Here is a 21,220-nt window from a genome sequence, read left to right on the forward strand (position 1 = left end):
ATCATAAGTAAAATATTCTAATCGACATGTTATTTTATTTTTGGTTTAGTTTAGTTTAGTTTTTAATGTTTATTTTTGAGAGAGAGAGACAGAGACAGAGTGTGAGTGGGGAAGGGACAGAGAGAGAGAGAGACACAGAATTTGAAGCAGGCTCCGGGCTCTGAACTATCAGCACAGAGCCTGACGCAAGGCTTGAGCTCATGAACTGTGAGATCATGACCTGAGCCAAAGTCAAATGTTTGACGGACTGAGCCACCCAGGCGCCCCTCTAATTGATATTTTAAAGATTAGTAAATACTTGGCTGTCTGAGTTGTTTAATGCGCTTCTTGAAGTTATAGGAATTTATTAGTACACATTTACATATCAAGATAATTGGTGTTGAAAAGTTAAATTTCTTGTGATTTCCATATCAAAATTATTGCTGTGGAAAAATACTTTCTGTGAAAGGATCTGAAGGATATAGCTCTCATCTAAATGTATAATTGTAGTTAATCAAAAGATAACAGTTCAGTAACTCACATTATTTTCTAATTTTTATTCTGTGAAGGGAATTAGATGTGAGATCTGAAACCTTGCCTCTGCAGAACATACATTTTTATTACATTTAAAAAGAAACAACAACATAAAGTTTACTGGGAGTGAAATACTTAGTGAAAGAAATGAAGTAATATAGAGTGCTAGTTTAAAAGCACATTGTTTTTAAAAATGGACACAATAGAAATACCACACACACACACACACACACACACACACGCAAATGCTTATGTAAGGATGCAATTTGCAATGGTGAGGAGTGAGAAACCATGAAAATATTCATGAGGTGAGGAATGGTTACAATGTAGCTGTTAAAAGAATAAGGTAGATATATATACATACAGACTGAAGAGATCTATAAGACATGTTGGTTAATACATAGGCACGTCAGAAAAATTGATACTTTATGATACCATTTGACATTTACCAAAAAAAAAGTTTTGAACACACACACACACACACACACACACACAGGGTATATATTCCTAAATTCATAGAAAATGGTTTGAAAATATAAACTCCAAACTGTATTTAATAATTAGCTCTTGGAAGGGAAATAGGTTTGATGGATGAAAGCAGGGGAGCTGAGGATAAATACGACTTTTTCCTAGACATTTTTGATTTTGTTTGTCATGAGCGTGTAATCATTTATTACTTCTCTGAGATCTTTAAAAAAAATGTAACATTTTTAAAATACAGAGTATTTTTAAGGCTAGCAATGTTTTATCACTAGATATAATCAATAAGGAAATGGTTTCTTGAAAGGGAATTTCTGTGAATTATCAGCCAGTTGTTTACAGACCGTGTCAGATGTTTTTCTGTGAGTTTATACGGAGTGTCTGAATTTGGGTTGGTTTTATTTTTTTTTTAAGTTATACACCAAAGTACAATAATATGTGCATACTGGGCAAGCCTCATTGTATTATGCTGTATAATTTATTGCTGGCATCATAAAACTCTGCACCAGCAATAATTTTTATCATCCCTGAAACACAAAAACAGTAATAAACAGAGATAACCAAACATTTAGCCATTACTTCTTCAAACTTCACACAGACCATTCATCTCATTTAGTTCTGCTTTACAATATAAAAATCTCTTCATTTTTATAAACTGATGTCCTGTACATTTCTCTGCCATTGTTTTTTCTTCTGATACTTATGAGAAGACTTTGCATTCTTGAATTCTCTAAAATAAACGTATTGTTGTAACAATCAAATTTATAATTGCTCATCCAAAGGAAAATGTTTTATTACCCTCTAATTGTGCTAACAATATCTGTTAGTGGTTCTGCAATGCTTTGCGTATTGAAATAACTAATGAACTTCTCAGTTCCTGAGGCCATGTGGGCTTCTTCAAATAGCCATCTGTCCCAGCTTTTGTAGGAGCCATCATGAAAATAGCTTCCAACACTCTGCAGATGAGTGCTGAAGTGCTAAAATATTTGAATGCATCCAACCTCACACAAAACCCTGCTAGCTTTGTGCATTGCACACCAAGAAACAAAGCTGGGCATTTTTTTCTATAATTCATTACAAAATGTTGTAATTTTTTACAATGTGTACAGTGTCGTGATGTGAATCTAGCTGTATAACTAGTTCATCCAAAAGTATATAATTAAGTCTGAAGGTGCGTACAGAATTTTATGATTTAAAATAATTGGAAAGATGGGGATTTATCTACTACTTATACTCAGCATTTTCCAAATTAAAAACAGCCTGTTTTCTTTCTTCTCCTTTTCTCTTTATACTACTATCATCTGTGTTTACATTTACATTGAACAGATGTTAAAGAGTTGATAAATGATTTGGTAAAAACCAAGACGTATGTTTTTTCACTGACAATACTTACTAGGAACTTGGGGAGGGGAAAGGAAAGTTGAATAAAAATATAGTAAAATTTTAACCTGTTTTGAAGAATTCTACATAATATATTTTATTTATTTACTTCCTTAAATTGAGCCTCTTGAAATGACCATCATCATCCTTTGTTGAAAATATAAAGACTGTAATATCCTTACAATCAAATTTGCATATTTAGAGACTTTATTGGCTTCTCTCCCCCTCTGGTCTCCTCAGTCTCTGTAGAAGATTTGATTAGAGAATGATGTTCCCTTTGACATCATCACAGACCTCTTCCAATCAGATGTTTTCATGAACTTCCTAGACATACATCCACATAGAAATTTGATAGAATGGAACTACAGGCAATTTTTTAGGTCATGTACTGTGCCAGAAATATCCTTTATTATATATTTCCTTAGCATTTTCATAAATCAGACTGAATTAGTAGACATGACAAATTTTGAGCTTTTTAAGCCATGCATAGCATCTTCTTTTGAGGCTAAAAAAATACAAATAAAGTAAAATATGCTGCGAGAAAATATATGAAAAGCATCATTAGGATCATTTTAATGTATAAACCAAATGGAATATATTATATAATGATTTAAACAAAACATTCAACACTTTCCTCTGTGTTGAAAAACAGCATCACCTAGAAGACACAAAGGCAGTTTCTCCATAGTTTCATCCAGAGTATTGGTTCTCTGCAAGGTGATGAACTTTAAATATTATGCAATTCTTTCTTCAAATTTCACCGATTTGTGTTATGCAAATGTAGCTTCCATATCTGTTTCCATTTGTCTTCATCTGCCCAGTGTGGTCTAGGTTAAATGATGTACAAGTCCAGATGCTGGTCTTTCCCAGCAGAGTTTCAGTCTGCTGTGAACCTGAGCCCAGCCTTTCAATGCCAGTGTGCTGCTAAGTGAGCAAGGAGCTATGGGATGCCCTATGGGAAAATACACACCCTTCAAGTAGGCCAAAACAATTGGACCAATTGAAGTTTGACACTTTTCATGCTGGATTGTGTGTGTGTGTGTGTGTGTGTGTGTGAAAGGGCAGTACATTGTTAAATCTTTAAAGCCAGTAAATTGTTTAAAAGGATGTTTTTCCCCCTTCTGCAATTTTCAGACTCTGTATTCACCCCAAATCTCAATTTAATGACAATCTTCATACAAAATTTCAGTGTAATGTGCCTATCAATACACTATTATTTGTTGAGATTTTTTTTTGAGCATAGATTTAAAAATTCTTGAGTCTAATGGTGCCTGGGTGACTCAGTCAGTTGAGCGTCTGACTTCAGCTTAGGTCATAATCTCCCAGCTCCTGAGTTCGAATCCCATGTGGGGCTGGCGCCTGGGTGGCTCATTTGGTTGAGCATTCGACCTCAGCTCAGGTGATGACCTATCAGCTCCTGAGTACCAGCCCCACATTGGGCTCTGTGCTGACAACTCAGAGCCTGGAGCCCATTTCTGATTCTGTCTGCCTCTCTCTCTGTGCCTCCCCCACTCACACTCAGTCTCTGTCTCTCTCAAAAATAAATAAACATTAAAAAAAATTTAAACATCTTGAGTCTAAAAGAGGCTGAATTTAAAAACTGACATTATCAGGAAAAAAAATCTATGGGAACTAATTGTGTTATTGCATAGAAAAGCATTGACTGGGCTCACACAAAATTATGTCATACAGTTTTCTGAATTCTCTTTTCTAAAAACATCACTTAAAAACATATTCTCAAAATAAATTTTAAAGAAATATGGATAAGATCAGGATGAATAAAATTTTGGTTAGATTTCTGGAAACTTACTAACATGTTAATATAATGGTATATACAATTTATCAGTATCATTGTTAATCATTATTAATCTTTACTAAGTCCTTAGTGTGGGCTGTGCATTATGCGTAGTGCTTCATTCTACTCCTGCAAAATCTGTTAAGTAAATGATTATTCACATTTTGAATTCGGAAACTTAAAGATTAGAGTGTTTCTGCAATTTCTGCAAAATCCCGTATAAAATCATGTTGCCGTTAAGTTTGAAGGATCAGTTTGCTCAACCCCCATCATTATACAGTCATTAATCTAAATTTTGCCAATATTAACTTACTGTTCTCAACATGATTTTGTTCAAGTAATTTTACTTTTAACATGTTTGCTATGACCATCATATATCTGATTTTTCAGAAATAAGGAGGAATTATTATAATTTATCTTCCAAGTCCTAGCAACCATTCCTTAGTGACCACAGAAACTGCCTCTTTTGCTGCCTTTGTTTAAAGTAAATGAAAATGTAAATATAAACAAGAGAATGAGTACATTCCTTTCTCTTCTTTCATGGTTATCTTTCTCAGTTAACAGATACAAAATAAGCTGCCGAATAATTGGAAAGAAATGACAGAATTTCCAAGCATCCTATTACCTAAGTCATTCAAGTAAACCACTTTCAAAAGAAAACTTGCTGTTAATGTTAATGCTTAGATTTGATGGGAACTCTTTCAGAAAAAGGAAAGTGCTAAAATTAAATCATACTTTTAAAAATTTTAATTACAAGGGGAAGAAAACCACTGGGTCTTCACATCTCAGTTGCTAAGTTTGCTGAAATGTCTGTTCCACTCCAGTTATGGAAGAACATTCATGTGCTGTTTTCCATTCCTATATATGACTCTATGCTTTTGTGGTTTGTCCCTCTTAAATTGTTCTGTTTCTTAGAATGTGTTGTTTTTTTCTTTCCTGGCTGTGCCACCCCAAGTTCCCTCTTTACCCCCTCCCCTTATGATATAAGGACTGAAATCTCAGGGCTGTGTTGCAAATATCTGTGTGCTGTTTTCACAAGACTGTATGAGAATGGACCATTGTATTGCTATTGACAAGAAGCAAGTGCCAACTTATTTTTTGGTTTTTTTTTTCAATCCACATGTTTGGGGGCTTTAGTAGACCTGATTTAATCACAATTCCAGTGACTCTGTAGGCCAGTGAATGATTTTCCGTTGTGCCCTGATTTGTTCACCTAAGACATAACTTTTGGAATAGTGGTGTAAGGCTGGAGAATGTACCACCAGGACCTCAGCACCTGGACATGTGGCCGGAGAGTGGAGCATGTGGAGTCCCTGTAGCCGAACCTGCAGTTCTGGGATCAGCAGTCGAGAGCGCAAATGTCCTGGGTAAACGCAAAGTTCCTGCATTGGGGGAGGGCATTTTATTCTTGAATTTTCAAATGCAAAGGTTTTCCTGACAAACAGTGTTGGAAGGCAGACCTCAGACCCTACCCCACGCTGGAAAGCAGCAAAGTCCCTCAAAGTATTTATTTTATATAAAATCTCCCTTGTGAGAAGAAAATAAGACCAACCCTTCTACTAACAAATAATTAAACATTACATGGGGTAGTTTCTTGAGTGAATCAAATAAACTGTTGTGTTTAAAGGAGCAGGGAGACCTGCATTAGGAAAAGTAAGTCACCATTTAAGGGGACAGTGAGAAGGCGGGAAGATGGTAGGACTTCGGGAAAGGAGGGGAGAAGAACAAAATCAACGTCAATAGAAGTGAAGTGTTGAAAACTCAAGACGTGCTGAGCACGTGTGCAGATGGGGAACCTTACAGGGTCCACTCGCTCAACCCCATCCTTCTAGAGTGATCCCAGGAAAGCATGCAAGAAAATCATTTCAGCTCTATACTTTTACCGTTAGTTTGGGCTCAGTGGCCCAATGCCTTCACAAGCAATTTTATAGAAAGTATGTGAAAATGTTACAACCAAACTCCTTTGAGGGAATCCCAGGTTTTCTATTTTGCCCCCAGTCTCTGCCCTTTACTCTTCTGTATCATAGTCATGGCAAGTTAAGTGGCAAGGTTTTAAATAAGCATATGGATTTCCTGCTATTAGCGATCACTTAACGTGTCCACATTTTCAAAAGTAGATGATCTAATATAAAGGATTATACCTTATTAACTTAATGCCTTTTAATTTTTTTGAAGTGAGGGTTAACGTAAAAAAAAGATAAAATTGATTATTTGTACTATTTTTTCTAGGCTAGGTTCTGAAGCAAGGGATTGTAATGGTCCCAGAAAACAATACAGAATATGTGAGAATCCACCTTGTCCTGCAGGTTTGCCTGGATTCAGAGACTGGCAATGTCAGGCCTTTAGTGTTAGAACTTCATACCCAAAGCATGGTCTTCAGTGGCAAGCTGTCATGGATGAAGGTATGAGTACCCAGGTCACCGCCATCTTAGTTAAGCAGACTTCTGGATTTGCAAGGTGCTTTACTCATGGTTATTTCACACATTATACAGATTATATTCTAAGTATTTCAGAGCTCTCCTTTTCCAGCCTTTACTTAATACATATAACAATCACAAGCACTGACTACAAGTATTTATTTTAATGTGGTGTATATTATTGCATACCAATTAGATTAACTTCAATTTTAAAAGAGTGGCAATATGAAATGCTGGTGAGGATGAGGGGAAATTGGATCTTCTACGTTGCTGATAGGAATGTAAATCGTACAGCCACTCTGAAAAATAGCTTGGTGGTTTCTTCAATAATTAAGCATACAGTTATCATACAACTGAGAAAACACCATCCTGGGCATTTTCCCCAGAGAAATAAAAATTCACAACCTTAAAAAAAATCCCATACACAAATGTTCGTAGCAGCTTTATTTTTGATAGCTAAAACCTGGAAACAACCAAAAAAGTCCTGAGACCCTGAATTGTCAGACACACTGAGGTACATCCACACCATGGGATACTCTGAAGCGGTAAGAGGAACTATGGATATGAAGCAACTTGGTGGGCTTCAGAGCATTATGCTAAGTGAAAAGAGCCAATGTCAAAACTCCACATATTCTGTGATTCCACCTATGTAACATTCTCGAAATGATAAAACTGCAGGGATAGAAAACAGATTAAAGGTTGCCAGGAGTTAGGGATGAAGGCGGGGAGAGGAATGGGTGCTATTACCTAGGGGTAACATAAAGTAGAAGTTTGTGCTGATAAAATACTTACAGATATTGATTGTGGTGGTGGTTGTAAAATCTACGCATGTGATCAGTGAAGTATACACATACATGTACTGATGTCAGTTTCCTGGGTTTGCTATTGTACTCTAGTTATGAAAGTGTAGCCATTGGGGTTAACTGAGGAAAAGGTACATGAGACCTCTCTGTACTATTTTTGCAACTGTCCTTTAAACTTATTACTTAAGAAGATAGTTCTGGAGCACCTGGGTGGCTTAGTTGGTTGAGCCTCTGACTCTTGATTTCAGCTCAGGTCATGATCCCAAGGTCATGGGGTTGAGCCCCGCGTGTGGCTCTGCGCTGAGCATGGAGCCTGCTTGGGATTCTTTGTCTCTCCCTCTGCCCCTCAACCCCGTGGTCAGTGAGCTCTGGATTTGAGCTACAGCTACCAAATATGGTTGTGAATTCTGTCACTTAACTGACCGTCAGTGTTTCTTGTCCTTATTTCTCCCCTTAGTCAGTTTGGACTGTGCTTTTCCATCATTTCAGTAACCCTCCTATCAACAGCCTGAATTCCGTTGTTCATCAATTTCAGTGCACCCATCTGACAAAACCCTTCTCTCAGGATCAGCTTCTGAGCATACAAGCACTAATGGAAACAGCCAAACAACAAGGCAGATCACTCCACGACAGACAGTAGTGTTCTGTATTTGGTAGCAGGAGGATGAGGAGGTAATCTGCTCCCTTCTCTTGCCTCATGTCTCATCTAGAACCTTGCTCCCTGTCACTCTCAACTCCAGATCCTGTTCTTGTTTTACTGCCTCAAACATGTCATGCTCTCTTTGCCATGATGGCCTCCAATCCTACTGCTTCCTCAGGTGAGAGGAAATTACAGCACAATCTTCTGTTCATGCTGCCCTCTTAATAAATGGTAATTGCCTCCTTCTAGACGCTTAGACAAAACATTGGAGTCATTTTTTTCTTTTCTTTTACTCTATGTTCAAAATATCAGTAAGGTCACATGAGCCTCATTTTTTCTAATTCTAGTGTCGTTAACGTACAGTGTTATATTAATTTCAGGTGTATGATACAGTGATTCAGCATTTCTATATATTACTCAGGGTTCATCAAGTTAAATGTACTCTTAATCCCCTTCACCTGTTTCATCCATGTTCCCACCACCTCCCCTCCAGCAACCATCAGTTCTGTATAGTTAAGAGTCTCTTTTGTGGTTTGTCTCTTTTTTTATTTGTTCATTTTGTTTCTTAAATTCCACATTTGAGTGAAATTGTATAGGACTTGTCTTTCTGTGACTCATTTCACTTAGCATTATATTCTCTAGATCTGTCTATTTTGTTACAAATGGCAAGATTTCATTATTTTTATGGATATGAGCCCTACCTTTAAAATACATCCAGAGTCTTATCATTTCCAAACATCACCAGAACTCCAACCCTGGCACAAGCCACTGTCTCTCTCCCCATGATTGCAGTAGCCCTCTAACTGGTCTTCATGCCTGTGCTCTCCTTCAGTCTCAAGAGCCAGAGTGATACATCTAAATTGTCAGTCATTTCCTGTTATTCTTCTATTCAAAATCCTCCAGTACCTTCCCAGCTCACTGAAAGCCCACATTCATTCCTTCTAAGGGCCTAGAAGGATCTCTGCTACCTGGCTTCCTCTGACCCTCTGACCTCATCCCTTCTGTTCTCCATCACACTTCCACCCATACTAGCTCACTTGCTCTGCCTAGAATAGGTCCTAGTGTCGTGAAAACCCCTGCTTTCCCTGCTGTAACACCATCTCCAGGTATCTGTGTACTTCATTCTCTCACCTCCTTTAGGTTTTTTGTAAAATAATAACTCAATCCCTTTCCTTTCCTTGCTTTATTCTTTTTTCACAGAACTCACCATCATCTGCCATAATACTTTTCCATTTTGTGTATTTAAAAAATTTTTTTTTAGTTTTTATATTTTTTGAGAGCGAAAGAGAGTGAGCAGAGGAGGGGCAGAGAGAAAGGGAGAGAGAATCCCAAGCAAGCTCCACCGTGTCTACACCGAGCCTGATGCAGGGCTCAAACTCTATCCATGAGCTCGTGACTTGAGCTGAAATCAAGAGTCGGATGCTTAACCGACTGAGCCACCCAGGCACCCCTACATTTGTTTATTATATGTGCCCCATAATTATTGGAAGAACAGGGTTTATCCTGTTTTTGCATTGCTATATGTTCAACATTGTGAACAGTACCTGAACAGAGTAGGCACTTAATAAGTTAGGTGAATGAATTTTCTAGTGATCTCCTTGGGATAATAATACTTTATTCACTAGGCTTTATTTATCATCCGTATGCCAAAGGAACACAGATGTTTCTCTCCCACCCAGATCTCTCTGTCCTGAGCCCCTTCGTTGCTTACCCATCCTTTGTATGGACATCTTCACTCAACGTCTCATTATTTCTAACTCAGCATGCCCCTTTCCTTTCTGTCTCAGTCCTGCATCTGCTTCTCTCCCTGTGCTCTGTCACATGGAACGGTATCACGATCGGTCTCATTCCCAAGCTAAGCTAGGACCATTCTTCCTCAGTCTCCATCCCTGTAATCAAGTAGCAAACCCTCTTTGTCCAAAGCGTTCTCCTGCCAGAACATTTGTTCATGTTTGCACTGGATTCTCAAACACCTTCCTCCCCTCTCTCGCCAGTCTTCTACAGCCCATGCTCCACTTTTCAGCCAGACTGGCCCTTTAAAGGCTGGATATGTCAACCACTGTGCCACGTGGCACCCTTCCGTGAGCCCCGCTGCTCTCGGGACCAATCTCAGATGTAACTGCCTCTGGTTGCTAAGGCCCTTTGTGTGACCGTCCCTTTATCTTCTCTTGCCTGGGTTCACCGTCCCCTTCTGTGTCCTCCAGCACAGACAGGCGACTTCCAGTCCATCCCTCACACACAGTGTGCTCTCTTGTGCCTGGGCCTGTACACATGCTGGTTTCTCAGCCTAATACCTTTTCTTTCTCAGGCTTTGGTCTGTGTCTCCCCATTTATTTCCCTGAAAAATGGCTCTTGATTTTTTGGACTCAGTTTATGTCAGGTCCTCTAGGGAAAAAGAATCTCCCTGATCCTCCAAATTGGGTATGTGCTCCTCACAAGCACCTTATTGTAGCAGATTTTGAGGTGTCTGTACTCTCTCTATGTCTGTGCTGAGTGGACAGACTGGCAAATATTAAGCTTCTGATGAGTATTTGTTGCATAATTTTGAATATATATGCCATACCTTTTTATAGTAGGAACAATATGACTATTCAAATAATGAAAATCATCATCAGATCACTTGAGAGTCAATCCTATCTCTGCCTCTAACTGGCTGTTCAATTTGATAATATTAAATTCATTTGAAACCTGTTCATTCATATGTGAAATAAGACAGAGGAAACAGGTTTTCTCCAGAGTGTAAAAAAAAAAAATTGGGATTGGATGGGGGCCAATTTAAAATATTAAAGCCAGTGGAAATCACAATTTTAAAAGCCCCTACCTCTTATAAAATGATGTGTATCATCAGAACGATCCACAATAAATATTTACATAATTAACAGGTTAGCATTTTTTATAATTTTGTGACACATATCAATCAAACATGTTGGTCCATAGCATAAAGAAAATACACAACCATGGTCTTTGCGTTATATAGCACTATGGAAGAAATTGAAATATCTAATTCTTTGAAAAAAAACTCCAAGTCTTAATAACATATGACACCTTAAAATGCAAGGGGATTTTTCTGTTATTCTTATGTAATACATGAATCTGTGGCTAGGCAAATTAAATACAGGGTATCAATGCCATAGTGAACAGTTATTTTTAGAGAAAAAAGATGCATGGCTTTAGCATTCAGGTATTTTACATACACTGTGCTGAAATTTGGCTGAAATCCATGTTTAATGCATATCTTGGAAAGGGTTGGTCTCTTAAATCAAGACAAAGCCTGCCTGCCAAGGAAGTACTGGCTTGTTACAAGGATCACTATAATGCCACAATCTCAAGGGTATACTCCAGGAAGGAAGATTGGTGTCAAATGTTTATGTCATCTGTAAAGCACATTGAATTGACAATACGCTGTAAAAGAAGAAATAGAAAGATTTTTATCTGAATTCTCGCTTGGAATGTGAATGGAATTTTCTAGACTAACTCCTTTCCACATTATTCATATATTTGGTTTGCTCCTCTCTTCAATGAAAACTCCGGAAAGAGAATTTTATATATATATATATATATATATATATATATATATATATACATGTGTATATATATATATACACACACACACACACGTATATATATATATACATATATATATATATATATATATATATACGTATATATATACATACGTATATATATATACGTATATATATACGTATATATATATATAACTTTTAAAGCGTTGCAATTATAGCAGCTGTTTTTAAGTCCAAAGATATGACATAGTAAGCAGTCATTGAATAAACATAACCTACTTTGAGGTGTGAGAGCATACTGAAATGCTTTATTGCAGCTTATAATGGCATCTTAAAGGAAAATTTCAAAACCATGCACATTGAAGGCCATGTTCCAACTCCCCAGAATTGTTCAGAGCAGTATTCAGAAGCCACATGTGAAAACTGTTTGAAATGTTCAATTCTGAAGGCTCATTTAACTGTCTGTCTTCTCTTTGCAAAGTGATACCCTGTTCCATGCCTCTGGCTGTTATTTGGTATTTATAGAATCCCATCAGCATACGTGGAACTTTACTGAAGACATAAGCGAAGATCAGTGTCAAAGACTGTAAACTATTTTCCATTCTATTTATATGAGCTTAATAAACAGCAAAGGGCCTGACTGGTATCAAGCCAATAGAGTAGTAATGTAGCATGGAAATTGCTCTGAAGTTTCAGATTTGGATAATTCTACTACTGGTGTTACCAAATACTACAGTTCTTCTGTAGGATACTTAGAAATAGAAACAGCACTTTAAAAATATTTTGCCACTCTTGACTGAGCCTGATAGGCATGCCTTTTAACTCTAACCACCCTACCTTCTTGCTTAATGAAGCCCTGAAGAAGACTGCCAGCCATTCAAACCCTCTCCACCTAGGATGGTGTTTCTTAACCTAGATATCATGTATACTGGCATGCTTTCTCAGTAAGCAATAAAGGGAGTTGAGTCCTAGCTAGCACATGTGCATTCCAGGGAACGTTCTCATGGGATTCTGTTGCATTTCTAAACATCCTTGTAATGGAAAATCCTAGGAGAATTGCTCATCTTAGAAATTCTTCTTTCTCCCTTTAGTAAGTTTGCAATTAGAAAACGCCAAATGTATAGGATTGAAAATTAGTGTATTGGAATGTAGAAGTGACACGTGAAGAAAGTTTTCATCAATAAGTAAATCTGAAATAGGCAGAATTCTGATATGTACTTAAGAGGCACTTCATTCCAAAGGATATGAGGAAAAATCAGTGGTTGGTGTGTAAAATATCTGCGGGCAAGAGTGATCAGTTTGTACGTGGTAGAGGTTTGGTGCCAGAAAATAATAAGTGATACATTTTGAAAATAATTTGAAGACGTATTTCTTAAGGAGATAACTATTCATTGGATATCTATTTTTTCCCAGGCGTCCTCTCATTTTCTGCTCATAATAACTACTGTAGAATTGCATTACTCAGTTCACATCAAATTATACTTTGTACTCAACAACGTTCTGAAAAATAAAGCTTGAGATAAAAATATTTATGGAGTAACTTGTCCCCTTTTTTTTTATCCACTCTGTGTGTAGAAAAACCATGTGCCTTGTTTTGCTCTCCTGTTGGGAAAGAACAGCCTATCCTTCTATCAGAAAAAGTAATGGATGGAACTTCATGTGGATATCAGGGATTAGATGTCTGTGCAAATGGCAGGTGTCAGGTAAGACATTTAAGAAGGGGGACTATGTGCTGAAGGAGGCTATGAGTGCCTTTGGGTAGCTGCACAGTATGGTGGAAAACTCTGTGCCCAGACTCAAAAGCTGTGGATTTAGTTCTTACTCGGCTGTCATCCTGAGCAAGTCTGATCTGCTTTGAAACCCCTTGTCTTCAGAAACCAAGGGTTTGGACTAGATCATCTTAAAATCCATGACCAGCTGAAAGACCCTGAGATTTTAATTCTGTAGTGTAAATATTATGCATCTAAAATGGCATTTTCTGTCAAAATATTCCAGACCCAAAATTCAAGCACTGCACTTCTCCATATCTTGTGTCCAAGGCTGAGCCGTGTGGCAAAAACCTATAAAATCAGTCCTATTACTCACTTAATATTGAAGCATTTTCAACATACTGGAAACAACTGATTTTCAAATATATATTCAGTTTTCTTATAATGCTTAAACATCTCATTTGCTTATATCTTTCTTTTTAAAAACCATTTCCATTGGGTCACCTGGGTGGCTCAGTCGGTTGAGCTGCCAGCTTGGGCTCAGGTCATGATCTCACGGCTCATGGGTTTGAGCCCTGCATCAGGCTCTGTACTGACAGCTCAGATTCTGGAGCCTGCTTCGGATTCTGTGTCTCCCTCTCTCTGTGTTCCTCCCCCGCTTGCTCTCTCTCTATCTCTCTTTCTCTCTCTCAAAAATAAAGATTAAAAAAAATCTCCATTTGCTACATGCATTTATGCACTCTTCACTTATCTTGAGAAAAGTAGAAATTCTCTTATAGCAAGTGTGGACAGCAGAGTGGGAGAGATCAAAGGCTAGAAGTTAGAAGTTGCTGCTTATAATTCTACCGCTATCTCAAATTGGCTTTCCCTGAGAGATTAATAAACTGAGAGGTTAATGCCAAGTGTCTGTATGATCACCATCCATGCTGGGAGGGGAAGGAGCCAGGGTCAGGCACAGGGAGAAAGTGTGCTATGGTACAGTCACAACAGGCTACCATGTGAGGAGCATTGAAGCTGGGATGGCTCTTCAGAGTTGTCCTCATTTGGGGTGAGAAAACCAAGCCTTTTTACCCTTAGCATCTACTCGTGTCTGGATGCAAGCTGCCCTAGGAGGGAGATGGGACCTTAGGAAAGGCAGTTTTCTTCAGTCTAGGCAATTTCTGATGAGAGCCATCGGCTAATGAACTTAATGGGCATGGGAAGGAAATAAATCCCTTAGTTAGGAAAGAAGCATCTGAGTGGAGCGGTACTGAATCCGTGACAGCCACTAAGAAATGACATTCTTATGAAAATCACTGAAAGTGTGTTATACACCTATTAACCAGTCTGTCAAATGAAGTTGGTAAACCAATGGTCATTGACTTTTTTGTACAATACACTCCTTTGAGAATCTGATGAAAGGTTTCCTTTTTTCCCCAGAAAAATGCACGCCTGTGCGTACATACACACATGCACATGCGCCAAAATTTGAAAACATGTACAAGGTGTGGGTGGACCAACCTGTGTTCCAGTAGAGACCTACGGAACTCTGGGTAAAAACTTGGAAACAACATGGAACTTAAATACTTTACCAACTCTAAGATTTTGTGTTTTGCCAGCATTCTATAGAATTGAAAGCACAGAATCATGTAATACATTGGCATAAGAAACAGTCTTATAATTACATATTAATTTCCTTTGTTCTTTAACAGCTTGTGTCAGTTACCTGAAATGTAATTTTTTCATTTGCCTGTAAAAAAAAAAACATTGCAGACATTTACCTATACATGTTTTGTTTTCAGACCTGAATGTTGTGCAGTTAAAGTTTTAACTTTATTTTGTCACTATATGTAAGTCTGTCAGATGAAAGTTTGTCTTCAATGCATTTATTTTTCAAAAAGTATTTTCCTAACTCTATATGCTAAATACAATAGCCTAAATTGCCCATGTTTTCACTTAACAGTATTGTGTAAGCTAGATATTTTTACAGAGTTCCTAGCTAGACATCAAAATTAAAACAACAGCAACAAAAAAAAATTCTGCGTAAGTGCCACGTGAATCTGATGGTTACAATTAAGTTCCACGAAATGGATTGTGACTTCTGACAGAATTGGAATACTTCAACATTCTGGCTTTTAACTAAAATGCTACATTCAGTCTTTCCATATAATTAAAAGCATGCTACTTTTTTTCTTTCTGACGACCTCCTGTTTTTCAGGTTTCGCTACACAAAATACATAGCACCAAAACTGAATGTACAATTGTAAACTTGGAGAGGGACGAAGAAGGGCAGTTGAAAATAGATAGCTTTTGGGGTGCCTGGGTGGCTCAGTTGGTTAAGTGTCTGACTCTTGGTTTTGGCTCAGGTCATAATCTCATGGTTTGTGAGTTTGAGCCCCACATCAGGGTCTGTGCTGACAGTGCAGAGCCTGCTTAGGATTCTCTCTCTCCCTCTCCCTCTGCCCCTCCCCTGCGCGCTCTCTCTCTCTCAAAATAAATAAATGAACTTTAAAAATTTTAAAAAAAGAAGAAAATAGCTTTCTCCTCGTGACCCATTTTGTCTCCATGATATTTCTGTCCCAGAAAAGGATAGAAAAAGCTCTCTTCTGTATTATGTTATCTGCCCATCTCCAGGACACCAGTGGTATTTCAGGTGGCCACCCCAATTAAATTACATTACCTTCTCAAAGGCATTCATCCTCAATGTCTGGAGATATATAAGCATATTGTGATAAGTATGGGTACTTGACACTATAAATTACAAAATAAAAAATCTTTGATTCTTATTTTTAAAATCCATGATTGTTGATCTATGACATTATGTCTATCCCTGGCTTTTATATTAGGTGGACAGAATTATAGTATCCCAGTTACAAGGGTTGGAAAAAAAATAATAAACCAGTAGGTACTAATTTATTCAGTCATTTAACTACTATTTATTGGGTTTATTGTATTTGCCAAGAAACAAACTAGGGATAGAGCATTAGAGTTGTTTTTTTGTTTTTTTGTTTTTTTTCATTTCAAAACCACTCTGCACTCTACTGTAAATTTGTCCTCATTTGTATGTAAATGAGAGATTTTTTTTTTCCCCTCACACCAGGACTTTCAGGTCTTTTCATGGCTCCCGCTTAGTGAGCTCTTACCCTACCTTTGTTGTATTTTGAGAATTTCCTGTGGTGGCCACCTCTTTCATCCACAGACATTCTCTTTATTTCTCCCTGAATAAGCTTTGATTTGCAGATCAAGCCTCTCTACTAATGCATTGCTTTGCCACCTCTTGACAGTGATATATCCCCCTGGATAAAAGGAAAGGATGCTATATTATGCAGGTTTAATGTGATTTTTGCCTTCTCAGGATATTCATCATCCGCTTGCACCACCAACACTAACCACAGAAGAAAAAACCTGTTTTTGTTCCTGTTTCATATAATATTTTTAAAATTCCTCTAAAATAATTGTAACTTGCTACAAATGGATGTATCATCAATCTCTCTTGCAACTCCTTCTTGGCTAAGGATAATTGTGTAATCCAACCATTTATTTCTGACAGTATTGACATATTAATTTCTGCTCTTTGAGTATGCAGAACATTGCATACTTATTTATAATCATATTTTCAGAACACCAATGGGAGACCAGCATTATTCACTAGAAAGGAGTCGATGATTTTATCCCAGAAGATTCATATTAATGTAATTCCTCTGGAAGCAAATTAAAATGAATGTCCCCGCTGTTCATATTTTCTTATAGCAGCCGTGCTAGATGCCAAAGAACATGAGGATAGAAGTTTGTTCATGAACTGTGGTGAAAATAAACCTATGTTTGATTTTCACAAAGTTAATCTTTAATAATTGAGCATTTGCTTTGGAACCACTTTAAGAAGTGAAGCCTTCTATATATGAGTATATCTGTTCTATGTTAAGTAGAGTGAAGTAGATTAATCATGTTATATTTAATAGAAATGTGATTTCCTTGGGGATTTATATAAATTGCATTTGTCTCAATATTGTTTTTTTTCCAAATTGCTTTAAGATACCATTTAATTCTTACTGTGAGAAAAATATTCTCATTGCTGTCCTGCTATTTGGTCACTTTACCAATGATATCATTTGACATGAGCTTGCTCTGTTAATTTGCACCAGAGAATATGACATTTTGCTCATTTGTCAATTAAATGTGTCTAGTGTGTAGATACTAGGTTCGTTCTAAATTAGTGGTTAAGAAAGCTAAAGTGGAAAAAAACTCACTTTATAATGTACTGTCAATCTCTTGTTACAGAAGGTTGGCTGTGATGGTTTTTTAGGGTCCCTTGCAAGGGAAGATCATTGTGGTGTATGCAATGGCAATGGAAAATCATGCAAAATTATTAAAGGAGATTTTAATCACACCAGAGGAGCAGGTAATTATTCTTTTAATTCTTTTCAAAAAAAATAAATCTAAACAGTCTTTGGGAAAGAGATTACATGGAAGTTGACTTAGAAATCACAGTTCTGACTCCATCATTGAAGACTTTTTTAATGGATAGGGAGTGAGTTTCCGTGATGACATACAATACCTGTGACATGAGCCAGAGACTCTAACAAGCCCATGTCCCATTAATGTAAATATGAAGTCATCTGTTATGCATTTAATATATTGGAGCAGAAAGGGAATAATCTAATTTGCATTGGCTAATGCTATCAGGTTTCTAGAGATCTTATTCTCCAATGCAAAGCCTGATGTCTAACAGAGAATAATGATTTCTAACAGCGTGGAACAGCTATTGAGAGTATTAGTCTTCAGGTTTTCAGCCTTCCATTTTGTTTTTTGGTTTTTTTTAATGTTTTTATTCACTTTGAAGGAATAAAATTTTGGAAACAGAGTCTATAGCAGTGTAGCATAGTGGAAATGATAACAGGGAGAATCAGAAGATGTTCCAGATATATGAATAGTGGAAAGTCATCCTTTCTTCTCTAATTTCATCATCTCTAAGTACCAGTACTCAGGGGATGGAAGAATGAAATGACCATCAATGATCTATGTAGTGTGAGTTTTAAAGTGATCCACCACAAAAAGTGATACTGTCTGTACTGAAATATAATAACCTACAGATTTGCTTTATATACAGAAAACACCTTACACTCAGGTCCTCAAGCATACTGGGAGGAAGCAGACGTTTACATTAGTATCTTACCTGGATGTCTGTCTTTTAAACTATCTTATATTTATGATTATAATTTCATCATTATCAGCATGCTTAGACTACATACCTCAGCTTGTTCCTATTTTAAATTCTTTTCTTGTTCAAATATCAAAAAAACCTGAGACTAAAGTATGTATTAGTTTGAATACTAAGAACAACCATTTGTGTTTGAATAATCAAGATAGCGGAGTTCCTCTAGGTAAAAGAGTCCTTCGGAAAAGAAAATTAGACACAGCCCTCTAAAGTTGAATGTAACCTTTTGCTAGGCCCCAGCAGAATAAAAGATAAGTGAGCTTGGAGATCTTAAAGCCTAAAAATAACTGAGGCCCAGGGTAAAGTGTAGATCAAAACTCTCAACCTCCAAAGCTGTGAAAAATGTGACAGGTCCTACAAGTCAAAATCTGCCAGAGCTCATTTAGAAAAGTCATACTTAACTGTAATAGCCTCTCAGACTTTCAACTAAGAAGTACAATTATAATAACCTTTCCAGGATGATTGTAGCGGAGGAGGGTTTCCAGTATGAAGTTAAAATGAAGCCTGAAAGACCAAAGGGGTTTAAAGATACAAGAATTTTTGATGACTATTCTTGCATGGTTATTTACTACGTATGGAAACAGTTCACCGAATTATTGATAGGCATTCAGCACTGATATCTTTATTTAGTTGTAATAACACTTTTTTTTCCCACTGAGCATATAAAAGAGAAATACCAGTTTAAAAATTGCTTTCCTTTCTGACTGTAGTTATGTGGGTACATTTTCCCCCAGATTCTTACTTCAAACCTCCTTTGTTTTTACTGCACTTTAATTTCTACTTTTGTTCATTTGTTCATTTGCTGTTGGTAACTCGTGTTCATGGAATCTATTATTTGGAAAATGTCTGAGATGCCTAAGATACTGAAAATATCAGAGGCTATTAATGTTGCTTTCCTCCTTCCAGATATATGCTAGCTTCACATGGCTCTCAGGGAAAAGACTAGAATTGTTAGTTTGGACCGTGAAGTCCTGCATGGTGTTGTACCTACCTGTCTCTCCGACATCGTCTCACACCATCATCCCTTTCCTTCCCAAATTTCTTACAGATGTTCAAATGACCATGCTCCCTTCAGCACCTTGCATTTAAAAATATGGCTCTTTTAGCTTTCTCTTAGCTTTGCTGGTTAATTCTAGACATCACTTAGATCTCAGTCAGATGTCACTACTTCGGTGAGCACTGAAAACCTCTACCCCCATCACTAACAACTATTTTAGTGACACTATATTTGTATCCATATGGTGAGGTTCTAATCACATTTGTAAGTTTACATTTATTAATTTTTCTTTCCCTGCTAGTCTTTAAGATTAATGAGGGAAAATCTCATGATTATTTTTAACTCTACATTCCCAATGACCAGCACAGTGTGTGATCCATTAATATTTATCAATGTAATTAATAATGAAACATTATATTTTAGGAAGTTTTAAAAACAAAACTCTGTATGAGCCCTTAATTATATCGTGGGCTTCATCTCCTTGTGATTTGGGGATTGTTTTGTACATTTCTCTTCAGACAATTTTATCCTTATGTTTATGGACTTCCTAGAATTTCTTGAAGGAATTGTAGCCTTATTTGGTCCAGTTGGCCATGGACACTGTATATATATACTGTATGAGTAACACATGTGCAGACACATGTGGGTGTTTTCAGTCCCTGTGCTCTATTTAGAGTTTGTTAAATCATTTTTCTTGGAGCTAGAAAATAAACTTGAGGAGTTTTTTTTTTCTTTTTCTTAGTGCATTTATCATGTCTCATTGTAACTTGCCTAGATGTGGGATAATTTTTAAAGGAATTTTTAAAGATAAATTGTATATTTGGCTGATAATAGAACTAGATAGTTATCAGTATACACTAAGAAGAAAATGGGCATAAAATGTGTTATTCTTAGCATAAGAGATGATGATACTGATCCTGTATAAGGAACACATCCTCTTAGACTTTGTTTGTATGTTTGGCACAGCAGTGGAGAGTCATAGTGTTATGGATTCTATTGCATGAAATAATAGCAGCGGGTCATAGCTCGAAGTCCATAGTGGAATCAGATAGATCTTAGGTCACAGCTTCAGTCACCTAATTACTGTGAGAGCAGTCTTGAAAACGGTAATTTTTCCCTTTCCCTTTATTTTCTCATCAATCAAATGAGAAATGTAGTATCTACTTTGGATGTTACCCTTATGATTAAATGAATAATTATGTAAATTGCGTACAATAGTGACTAGCACATAGCTAGTCACAGTCTGACGTTTATCATTATTACTACCATGAAGATAGTGATTGCTGTTGGCATTTTAATAGGTCTGTTTAAGAATGGAATCTCTGGTTATTAAATAGGATGTTCCTGTGAACAAAGCCAACTCTCCAACATGAGGATCAAATTTACAATTTTGACATCACAGACTTTATTCCAACTACTAAACTTGGCAGTAGCCACTCTCATATTCACTGCTTTAAAAAAATGCACATTCTGGGGCACCTGGGTGGCTCAGTTGGTCAAGCGACCAACTCTTGATTTCGGCTTAGATCATGAGCTCATGGTTCATGGGATTGAGACCCGCGTCCGGCTCTGCTCTCATAGCACAGAGCCTGCTTGGGATTCTCTCTCTCCCTCTCTCCCTATGCCCTTCCCCTGCTGGTGCTCTCTCTTTCTGTCCCTAAATAAATAAATAAACCTTTAAGAAGTAAAATAATAAAATAAAAAATAAATTTAAAAATGCACATTCTCAATCATGCTAAATGACTTACCTACTGAAAAATATCTAGGT

At 37.0% G+C, this 21,220-nt stretch overlaps 1 protein-coding gene across 1 annotated transcript in view; it reads left to right on the forward strand.

Moving 5' to 3' along the window:
* Positions 1-21,220, forward strand: part of ADAMTS19 (ADAM metallopeptidase with thrombospondin type 1 motif 19) — a 237,973-nt gene that overhangs the window by 150,369 nt on the left and 66,384 nt on the right. The window contains exons 12-15 of the mRNA XM_042905726.1: positions 5,405-5,535; positions 6,398-6,570; positions 13,128-13,255; positions 17,519-17,639. Coding sequence (XP_042761660.1) covers positions 5,405-5,535; positions 6,398-6,570; positions 13,128-13,255; positions 17,519-17,639 — 553 coding nt within the window. The remainder of the gene's footprint in view (positions 1-5,404; positions 5,536-6,397; positions 6,571-13,127; positions 13,256-17,518; positions 17,640-21,220) is intronic.

Source organism: Panthera leo, chromosome A1, assembly GCF_018350215.1.
Source record: "Panthera leo isolate Ple1 chromosome A1, P.leo_Ple1_pat1.1, whole genome shotgun sequence".
Classification (NCBI taxonomy): Eukaryota; Metazoa; Chordata; class Mammalia; order Carnivora; family Felidae; genus Panthera; species Panthera leo.